Source organism: Muntiacus reevesi, chromosome 1, assembly GCF_963930625.1.
Source record: "Muntiacus reevesi chromosome 1, mMunRee1.1, whole genome shotgun sequence".
NCBI lineage: Eukaryota > Metazoa > Chordata > Mammalia > Artiodactyla > Cervidae > Muntiacus > Muntiacus reevesi.
The window spans coordinates 266,418,898-266,430,944 of record NC_089249.1 but is presented as its reverse complement, the minus strand read 5'-3'; the positions used below and the strand labels follow the sequence as shown (position 1 = coordinate 266,430,944).

Genomic DNA, 12,047 nt, shown 5'->3' with positions numbered 1-12,047 from the left:
TGCCGCAGCGCGACGGAACTAGCTACCTGAATAAGAATCCACCTCCGCCCCCTGTGTCAGGGTGGAAATTAGGCGCGGAAGAGACCGGCAACAAAACCCAAATAAACAAAGGGAACCGCTTCAGAAGGGACCGGTGCAACAGATTAAAACCCCTGAAGAAACCACCGACTGACTACACCGGAAGGGCCTGTAGATATCGAGAAGTGTAAGCTGGAACGAGGAGCTATCTGAAGCTGAGCCGAACCCACACTGACCGCAACAGCTCCAGAGAAATCCCTAGATATATTTTTTCTTTTTCTTTTCTTTTTTTTTTTCTTTTTTTTTAAGTAAGGAAAAAAAAAATTTTTTTTTCTTTTTTCTTGGTTCTCTTTTATTTTCCTTTAAAAATTCCCTATTACTCTCCCATTACTCCTTAACTTTCATTTTCATAGATTTTTACGATTTTTTTTAATTAGGCAAACAATCTTTTTTCTCTTTCTTTTTTCTTTTTCTTCTTTTCTTTTTTCTTCTTCTCTTCTATTTTCTCTTTTTCTTTTTCTCTTATTTCTTTTAAAGCCCGCTAGCACTCCTTTTACTACACCTTAATTTTCATTTTCAATACACTATAACCTTGCAGAAGAAAGAGAAAAAAAAAAAAAGAGAGAAGAGAAGCCCTATTTTTATACCAAACTTCATATATATTTCTAAAATTTCTTGTGTGTTTTGGTTTTTGTTTTTAATATAGTATTTTTAAGAGTCTAACCTCTACTCTACATTTTTAATTTTTGTTTTTCAGTATATGATATAAATTGTGAACATTTAAGAATCCAATATTCAGCTCCCATTTTTATTCAGGAGTGTGTTGATTATTCTCTCCCAATCTTGACTCTGTTTTCTACCTCAGAACACCTCTATTTCCTCCTTTCCCCTTCTCTTCCCAATCCAATTCTGTGAATCTTTGTGGGTGTCTGGGCTACGGAGAACACTCTGGGATCAGACAACTTTGTAGATCTGTCTCTCTCCTCTTGAGTCCCCCTCTGTCTCCTCCTGCCCATCTCTATCTCCCTCCTCCCTCTCCTCTTCTCCATGTAACTCGGTGAACCTCTCTGGGTATCCCTAACGGGGGAGAAACTTTCCACCATTAACCTAGAAGTTTTATTATCAGTGCTGTATAGTTGGAGAAGTCCTGAGACTACAGGAAGAATAAAACTGAAATCCAGAAGCAGGAGACTTAAGCCCAAAACCTGAGAACACCAGAAAACTCCTGACTACATGGATCTTTAAGTAATAAGTGACCGTACAAAAGCCTCCATACCTGCACCGAAACCAACCACCACCCAAGAACCAATAAGTTTTAGAGCACGACATACCACGCAAATTCTCCAGCAACGCAGGAACATTGCCCTGAACGTCAACATACAGACTGCCCAAGGTCACACCTAACACATAGACCCATCTCAAAACTCATTACTGGGCACTCCATTGCTCTCCAAAGAGAAGAAATCAAGATCCGCACACCAGAACACTGACGCAAGCTTCGCTAATCAGGAAACCTTGACAAGCCAATTGTCTAACCCCACCCACTGGGTAAAACCTCCACAATAAAAAGGAACCACAGACCTCCAGAATACAGAAAGCCCACTCCAGACACAGCAATCTAAACAAGATGAAAAGGCAGAGAAATACCCAACAGGTAAAGGAACATGAAAAAAGCCCACCAAGTCAAACAAAAGAGGAGGAGATAGGGAATCTACCTGAAAAAGAATTTAGAATAATGATAATAAAAATGATCCAAAATCTTGAAAGCAAAATGGAGGTACAGATAAATAGCCTGGAGACAAAGATTGAAAAGATGCAAGAAATGTTTAATAAAGATCTAGAAGAAATAAAAAAGAGTCAATTAAAAATGAATAATGCAATGAATGAGATCAAAAACACTCTGGAGGGAACCAAGAGTAGAATAACGGAGACAGAAGATAGGATAAGGGAGGTAGAAGATAAAATGGTGGAAATAAATGAAGCAGAGAGGAAAAAAGAAAAAAGGATCAAAAGAAATGAGGACAACCTCAGGGACCTCTGGGACAATGTGAAACGCCCCAACATTCGAATCATAGGAGTCCCAGAAGAAGAAGACAAAAAGAAAGGCCATGAGAAAATACTCGAGGAGATAATAGCTGAAAACTTCCCTAAATTGGGGAAGGAAATAGCCACCCAAGTCCAAGAAACCCAGAGAGTCCCAAACAGGATAAACCCAAGACGAAACACCCCAAGACACATATTAATCAAATTAACAAAGATCAAAAACAAAGAACAAATACTAAAAGCAGCAAGGGAGAAACAACAAATAACACACAAAGGGATTCCTATAAGGATAACAGCTGATCTATCAATAGAAACCCTCCAGGCCAGAAAGGAATGGCAGGACATACTGAAAGTAATGAAAGAGAATAACCTACAACCTAGATTACTGTACCCAGCAAGGATCTCATTCAGATATGAAGGAGAATTCAAAAGCTTTACAGACAAGCAAAAGCTGAGAGAATTCAGCACCACCAAACCAGCTCTTCAACAAATGCTAAAGGATCTTCTCTAGACAGGAAATGCAGAAAGGTTGTATAAACGTGAACCCAAAACAACAAAGTAAATGACAACGGGACCACACCTATCAATAATTACCTTAAATGTAAATGGGTTGAATGCCCCAACCAAAAGACAAAGATTGGCTGAATGGATACAAAAACAAGACTCCTATATATGCTGTCTACAAGAGACCCACCTCAAAACAAGGGACACATACAGACTGAAAGTGAAGGGCTGGAAAAAAATATTTCACGCAAACGGAGACCAAAAGAAAGCAGGAGTCGCAATACTCATATCAGATAAAATAGACTTTCAAATAAAGGATGTGAAAAGAGACAAAGAAGGACACTACATAATGATCAAAGGATCAATCCAAGAAGAAGATATAACAATTATAAATATATATGCACCCAACATAGGAGCACTGCAATATGTACGGCAAACACTAACGAGTATGAAAGAGGAAATTAATAGTAACACAATAATAGTGGGAGACTTTAATACCCCACTCACAACTATGGATAGATCAACTAAACAGAAAATCAACAAGGAAACACAAACCTTAAATGATACAATGGACCAGCTAGACCTAATTGATATCTATAGGACATTTCACCCCAAAACAATCAACTTCACCTTTTTCTCAAGTGCACACGGAACCTTCTCCAGAATAGATCACATCCTGGGCCATAAATCTGGTCTTGGAAAATTCAAAAAAATTGATATCATTCCAGTCATCTTTTCTGACCACAGTGCAGTAAGATTAGATCTCAATTACAGGAAAAAAATTGTTAAAAATTCCAACATATGGAGGCTAAATAACACGCTTCTGAATAACCAACAAATCATAGAAGAAATCAAAAACGAAATCAAAGTATGTATAGAAATAAATGAAAATGAAAACACAACAACCCAAAACCTATGGGACACTGTAAAAGCAGTGCTAAGGGGAAGGTTCATAGCATTACAGGCGCACACCAAGAAACAAGAAAAAGCCAAATAAATAACCTAACTCTACACCTAAAGCAATTAGAGAAGGAAGAAATGAAGAACCCCAGGGTTAGCAGAAGGAAAGAAATCTTAAAAATTAGGGCAGAAATAAATGCAAAAGAAACTAAAGAGACCATAGCAAAAATCAACAAAGCTAAAAGCTGGTTTTTTGAAAAAATAAACAAAATTGACAAACCATTAGCAAGACTCATTAAGAAACAAAGAGAGAAGAACCACATTAACAAAATAAGAAATGAAAAGGGTGAGATCACAACAGACAACACTGAAATCCAAAGGATCATAAGAGACTACTACCAGCAGCTCTATGCCAATAAAATGGACAACTTGGATGAAATGGACAAATTCTTAGAAAAGTATAACTTTCCAAAACTGAATCAGGAAGAAATAGAAGATCTTAACAGAGCCATCACAAGCAAGGAAATCGAAACTGTAATCAGAAATCTTCCAGCAAACAAAAGCCCAGGACCAGATGGCTTCACAGCTGAATTCTACCAAAAATTTAGAGAAGAGCTAACACCTATCTTACTCAAACTCTTCCAGAAAATTGCAGAAGGTAAACTTCCAAACTCATTCTATGAGGCCACCATCACCCTAATTCCAAAACCAGACAAAGATGCCACAAAAAAAGAAAACTACAGGCCAATATCACTGATGAACATAGATGCAAAAATCCTTAACAAAATTCTAGCAAACAGAATCCAACAACATATTAAAAAAATCATACACCATGACCAAGTGGGCTTTATCCCAGGAATGCAAGGATTCTTTAATATCCGCAAATCAATCAACGTAATACACCACATTAACAAATTGAAAGATAAAAACCATATGATTATCTCAATAGATGCAGAGAAAGCCTTTGACAAAATTCAACACTCATTTAAGATTAAAACTCTCCAGAAAGCAGGAATAGAAGGAACATACCTCAACATAATAAAAGCTATATATGACAAACCCACAGCAAGCATCACCCTCAATGGTGAAAAATTGAAAGCATTTCCTCTGAAATCAGGAACAAGACAAGGATGCCCACTCTCACCACTACTATTCAACATAGTGTTGGAAGTTTTGGCCACAGCAATCAGAGCAGAAAAAGACATAAAAGGAATCCAGATAGGAAAAGAAGAAGTGAAACTCTCGCTGTTTGCAGATGACATGATCCTCTACATAGAAAACCCTAAAGACTCTTCCAGAAAATTACTAGAGCTAATCAATGAATATAGTAAAGTTGCAGGATATAAAATTAACACACAGAAATCCCTTGCATTCCTATACACTAACAATGAAAAAACAGAAAGAGAAATTAAGGAAACAATACCATTCACCATTGCAACAAAAAGAATAAAATACTTAGGAGTATATCTACCTAAAGAAACAAAAGACCTATACATAGAAAACTATAAAACACTGATGAAAGAAATCAAAGAGGACACAAACAGATGGAGAAACATACCGTGTTCATGGATTGGAAGAATCAATATTGTCAAAATGGCTATTCTACCCAAAGCAATCTATAGATTCAATGCAATCCCTATCAAGCTACCAACGGTATTTTTCACAGAACTAGAACAAATAATTTCACAATTTGTATGGAAATACAAAAAACCTCGAATAGCCAAAGTAATCTTGAGAAAGAAGAATGGAACTGGAGGAATCAACCTGCCTGACTTCAGACTCTACTACAAAGCCACAGTCATCAAGACAGTATGGTACTGGCACAAAGACAGAAATATAGATCAATGGAACAGAATAGAAAGCCCAGAGATAAATCCACGAACCTATGGACACCTCATCTTTGACAAAGGAGGCAAGGATATACAATGGAAAAAAGACAATCTCTTTAACAAGTGGTGCTGGGAAAACTGGTCAACCACTTGTAAAAGAATGAAACTAGAACACTTTCTAACACCATACACAAAAATAAACTCAAAATGGATTAAAGATCTAAATGTAAGACCAGAAACTATAAAACTCCTAGAGGAGAACATAGGCAAAACACTCTCCGACATAAATCACAGCAAGATCTTCTATGACCCACCTCCCAGAATATTGGAAATAAAAGCAAAAATAAACAAATGGGACCTAATGAAAATTAAAAGCTTTTGCACAACAAAGGAAACTATAAGTAAGGTGAAAAGACAGCCCTCAGATTGGGAGAAAATAATAACAAATGAGGAAACAGACAAAGGATTAATCTCAAAAATATACAAGCAACTCCTGAAGCTCAATTCCAGAAAAATAAACGACCCAATCAAAAAATGGGCCAAAGAACTAAACAGACATTTCTCCAAAGAAGACATACAGATGGCTAACAAACACATGAAAAGATGCTCAACATCACTCATCATCAGAGCAATGCAAATCAAAACCACAATGAGGTACCATTACACGCCAGTCAGGATGGCTGCTATCCAAAAGTCTACAAGCAATAAATGCTGGAGAGGGTGTGGAGAAAAGGGAACCCTCTTACACTGTTGGTGGGAATGCAAACTAGTACAGCCACTATGGAAAACAGTGTGGAGATTTCTTAAAAAACTGGAAATAGAACTGCCATATGACCCAGCAATACCACTTCTAGGCATACACACTGAGGAATCCAGATCTGAAAGAGACACATGCACCCCAATGTTCATCGCAGCACTGTTTATAATAGCCAGGACATGGAAGCAACCCAGATGCCCATCAACAGATGAATGGATAGGGAAGCTGTGGTACATATACACCATGGACTATTACTCAGCCGTTAAAAAGAATTCATTTGAATCAGTTCTAATGAGATGGATGAAACTGGAGCCCATTATACAGAGTGAAGTAAGCCAGAAAGATAAAGAACATTACAGTATACTAACACATATATATGGAATTTAGATAGATGGTGGCGATAACCCTATATGCAAAACAGAAAAAGAGACACAGAAGTACAGAACAGACTTTTGAACTCTGGGGGAGAACGTGAGGGTGGGATGTTTTGAAAGAACAGCATGTATACTATCTATGGTGAAACGGACCACCAGCCCAGGTGGGATACATGAGTCAGGTGCTCGGGCCTGGTGCACTGGGAGGACCCTGAGGAGTCGGGTGGGGAGGGAGGTGGGAGGGGGGATCGGGATGGGGAATACGTGTAACTATATGGCTGATTCATGTCAGTGTATGACAAAACCCACTGAAATGTTGTAAAGTGATTGGCCTCCAACTAATAAAATAATATTTAAAAAAAAATAAAAAAAAAAAATAAAAACTAGAGACATCACTTTGCTAACAAAAGTCCATATAGTCAAATCTATGGTTTATCCAGTAGTCATGTATGGATATGAGAGTTGGACCATAAAGAAGGCTGAGCACGGAAGAACTGATGCTCTTGAACTGTGATATTGGAGAAGACTCTTGAGTGTCCCTTGGGCTGCAAGGAGATCCAACCAGTCCATTCTAAAGGAAATCAGTCCTGACTATTCATTGGAAGGACTGATGTTGCAACTGAAACTCCAATACTTTGGCCACCTGATACGAAGAGATGACACATTAAAAAGGACCCTGATGCTGAAGAAGATTAAATGCAAGAGGAGAAGGGGGTGACAGAGGATGAGATGGTTGGATGGCATCAGTGACTCAATGGACATGAATTTGAACAAACTCCTGGAGATAATATAGGACAGGGAAACCTGGCGTGCTGAAGTCCATGGGGTCACAAAGGGTCAGGCACAACTTAGCGACTGAACATCAACACCACCAGGAGATGTGGAGGACAGAGGAGCCTGGCATGCTACAGTTCATGGGGGTCACAAAGAGTCAGACATGACTGAACAACAACAAAAGCATATCACTCAGGGTGGCTTTGTCTCTGGTCAAACAGCAAATGAGGAAAAGAGAGAGGGAGAGATGCAGGTTTGGTCCCTGGGGTCAGGAAGATCCCCTAGAGAAGGGCATGGCAGCCCACTCCAGTATTCTTGCCTGGAGAATCCCATGGACAGACAGGAGTCTGGCAGGCTACAGTCCATCAGGGTCGCAAAGACTCGGACATGACAGGAGTGACTTAGCTTGCACGCACTTACGGAGTTTATAGGCCAATTTCCTAGAATACAGTCGATCCTCACAATCTGTCAAAGCGTAAAGCCCTCTGTATATAGGCATTTCTTTGGGCTACACTCCCCCCATACACATACACACTCACACACATCATTCACACACACAGCAGGGACGAGGTAAGCCTGCTTCATTTTCTTCTCAAGCAAATGTCACATCCAAATGATTTATTTCAAAATATCAATTGGGTTATCCTATCCATTCACACCCATGACCTTTGAGTGCACGCTAAAAAGGTTCTAACTGAATAGCTCTTGGGCAAAACTCCCTAAGCGGCCATAACTGAACTAGGAAACAAGGTTGTCTACTAATCTTTGCATTTGGCAATAAAATCCTTCAGCTTATACATAAAATAGTTAATGCTAATAACTGTCTCTACCATGTTCTTCATAAATAAACAAACAATAGGATAAATGAGTTGAGAGACATAACTGTTCCCAATACTGCAATTACACAGCTGCACGTGTTATCCTGCATTCCTCATTATTATTCACACATGAATCCCTTCCAAAAACCTTAAAAGTACACAGGGAGAAAGTCTAACAATGATTTCCTTGGTTTACTTTTCATTGGTTTGTGCATATTAGCCTTTTAAATTCACATACAATTTGCCAACAGTTTTCACAAATTCTGCAAAATCAATATCATAAATACATAATAAAACATCTAGTCTTTTTACATAATAAAAAGATGCAAGGGTATTATTGCTTTCTGGTTGATTTTTCTCACTACATCTTTGAGTGGCTTTTTTAATCAAGGATACAATTTCCCTCTAAAACACTTCACTGCTCCTTAGATGTCTTTTCTCACCGGCTACTGCAGTTATTGGCATGGCTTTAAACTTCACAGAAACATCTGCAAATGCTCCTCCTGTTCTTGTCACATTGATAATGGGTCCAACGTGATTTTCTGCTACTCGAACAACTGGTGCTGAGAGCTGAAGAGTTCCAAAGGCATCATCATTGGCAAGGATAATCAACTGAGCAATAGCTTCTACCTTAGGCCCCAGGCGTGGAGAGTTTGGAACTGAAAGACAGAAGAAAAACTAATATAACAAAATTCTAAGAACTCGTCAGAAGTCATCAAGAAGCCTCAGCCAATATATAGGACGGATAAACAACAGAGTCCTACTGTATAACAGAGAGAACTATGATCAACATCCTGTAATAAACCAGAATGGAAAAGAATATGAAAAAGAATGTATGTGTGGTGTATGTGTGTATATGTGTGTGTGTATATATATATGTGTGTATATATATATATCACTTTGCTATACAGCAGTAATAAACAGAACATGTAAATCCTCTATACTTCAATAAAAAGAATTTTTTTAAAAGAAGCCACAGCAAGATCCATGAGCCAAATGGGATTATCATTTTGTGTTTTCTACTATTTATATCCAAAATATTTATCGATTACTATGTACCACCAGGAATTTAGATGTTGGGGATACAAAAATAAACACAAAAGTTCCTACTTTCCTGTAACTTCTAGGGTGATTTTTACTATAGCAAAGGAATAATTACCCTACAAGGATTATTTTAATAGGTATTAGAAATTTCTCAAAAGAAAAAATGATTAGAGGATAATTAATCATCACTTCACAAAATATTACAACAGATAACGATGAAACTTACAGAATTATGCTCTTCCAATTAGTTACCAGCATGCTATAAATTTTTTTAAAGCCACTACAGTTACAAAATTGAGCAGGAAAGTCATTTAGTTCCTTGTCCTCAAAGAGGAGCTAAATATCATCAGACTCCAATTCAATTACTGCCTCTCTTCGAGCTTAACTGTCCTTCCCCACAAACCTATTCCCCCTGCACCATCTCAATTAATAGTCATGCAATTACAGAGTCAGCTTCAACATTATCTCAAAGCTGGTATAAAAAGAGTGTGCTTACTTATGCTTTTCCTGCTATACTTCTAAGCCTACCTTTAAGACTCTCATCTCACTTGCCACTGATTTTAGGGAGAACAAAACTTACTTTGAAGGCATTTAAGACCCCCCCAAAACTCTCCCTGACGTACTTTCTAGATGCAATTCTGACAACATCCTTGCCAAAACAATTTTTATGAACGTTCGACACAAAAGAAGCATCAGCAAGCTCACATTACAAGTAAACAATTTTGAGTTCATATTTAGAACATCTCCAACAATGGTGGTATTTGAAAGCATGTGACAATGAATAAAATTCAGTATTTTCAGACAATGTAATCTAAAACAAGTAACGACACCATTTAATTTCAATGATACAGTCCCAGATCACACTAAATTATATAGTTAAAATCACAAACTGTAAATTGATATAATTAAATATAATATAAATACATTGGGCGAAAATAGCAGTAACCCAGAGTTGCAGCAGCAGATGACATTTTATGAGTGTGCACTACTTGACAGGCATTGTTCCAAGCACTTTCCTTGCATCCAGTAATTTAATTCCCATACCATCTCTATGTGGTGGGTAACAGTGTCCATGTCTTACGGATAAGGAATCAGAGGTGCAAAGAGGATGAGGTAGTCAGCTAAGGCATTAGACTAGAACCTGCTGGACACATTTTAGAGACATCATGTAAGGGTTTGTCCGAGCTCCAGCTCCCTATCTGCAATTCCTCAGCAAACCAGGTAGATAACCTTCCTCCATCCACGGCTGCTCATCCTGCCCTCTGTCAGTTCATCCCCACTCCTCTCACACTGCCTCCTGAAAGTGCGTGAGTCCACTCAGAGCAGAGGACAGAGATCTTATCAGGTCCCGCACTGATTCTACCTATTAAAATTGAGACCATATCACATAGACTTGCACTGCATTATTCTTTTTCTTCATTTTTAATGTCATTTTCTGTTTCATTTCTAATGCACTCAATTGTTCTTTAGCTGTTTCACTTCACAACTTATGCTGAGTCTGAATTTCCCCAAGTATGCTGTATGGTTCCAGGAACATACCCAGCATAAACAAACACACGTTGACTGTTTCTCCCAACCCACTGCACAGTGATATCCTGCATATAGCGCTTTATTAATAACTGTTCACATTTATTGAATGCTTACCATATGCCAGACCCTATATTCATTTTCGCATGTATTATCATATTTAATCTCCATAATAAGTCTATACTATAGATAAGGAAACCTGGGCTTTAAAAGTTTATGGGCAACAATTTGTTACAATACACTTGGACCTAAATTATCTGACACCAGCACCCACAGCTCCTAACTAGCCACTGCTACATGCGATCCTTCTTCCTGGTTTTACTTCTAGCTCACTTAATAAACTGCAGTTCCTTGAAAAGTGGGCTATACCATAAAATTCTTGTGGACAGTCATTCAGTCATATCCAACTCTCTGCGATCCCAGAGACTGTAACCCACCATTCTCCTCTGTCCATGGAATTTTTCAGGCAAGAATATTGGAGTGGGTTGCCATTTCCTCCTCCAGGGGATCTTCCTGACCCAGGGATTCAACGGGCATCTCCTGGGTCTCCTGCATTGGCAGGCGGATTCTTTACCACTGCACCACCTGGAAAGCCCCTTTATAATTTTTACTAAGACTACTTGCTGAGTTTTTTTTTTTGATGTATTGCTATGGTGACTGATGCTAAACCATGCTAAGAAAGCAAGGGATAGGTTACCGTGTGGGAATTTTAACCATGACTGTAACCTAAAAATTTAATGATAGCAGTTACCCTAAAAAAGTAAATTTCCTTTTACAACCGTGGACTACAATTACAATGTGGGCAAGAAAGGTGCTCACTACACAGTGTGTCCGTAAAGTGACAAAATATACTTGTAAAAAACCTTACTCTATATGGTAGAACGCAGTCAACGTGTAGATCTTAACTCTTTTGACTATTTAATTACAATTTTAAGATAGTTTTATTATATTTTAAAAGATATCTACTTAATATCATATTTACAAGTGCTATCCTAAAACTGACATTAAATTGATATTAAATTAATATCACCAATCATCCTTCCTTTTCTTACTGTCTTATTCCAGGGAATCTAGATTCTTTATATAAAAACCCCTATCTAGAGTTACTGGTCTTCAGAGGGAGATGTGACTAACAAACAATCTACAGTGAGCCCCCAGCTCAGGCCGGCTCTCTGCTAGCAGCCCCCCACTCCCTACAAAGCTACTGAGCCATGACCCCAGGGGGAGAGGCTGCTCTGTCCAAATAGAAGCTGTGGAACCAGATCCTTTGGCCAACACAGGTCATCACTCACTCCTCATTCCTCATTCTTATCCCCAACCAGGGCCTTCATCTCAACTCTCAGGATGACCCCCAAATTTCCAGGTCTTCTCACTACTACACAGCCCTTTCCTCCTGCAGTTGCCAGATCCACCATCTCTTTGTATTGCTTCCCACCGACACAAAGAGACTGTTGGTTCA

At 38.5% G+C, this 12,047-nt stretch overlaps 1 protein-coding gene across 1 annotated transcript in view; it reads right to left on the bottom strand.

Moving 5' to 3' along the window:
• The window catches only part of ADGRV1 (adhesion G protein-coupled receptor V1), a 560,737-nt gene that overhangs the window by 442,976 nt on the left and 105,714 nt on the right, over positions 1 to 12,047 (bottom strand). The window contains exon 29 of the mRNA XM_065942069.1: positions 8,461 to 8,676. Coding sequence (XP_065798141.1) covers positions 8,461 to 8,676 — 216 coding nt within the window. The remainder of the gene's footprint in view (positions 1 to 8,460; positions 8,677 to 12,047) is intronic.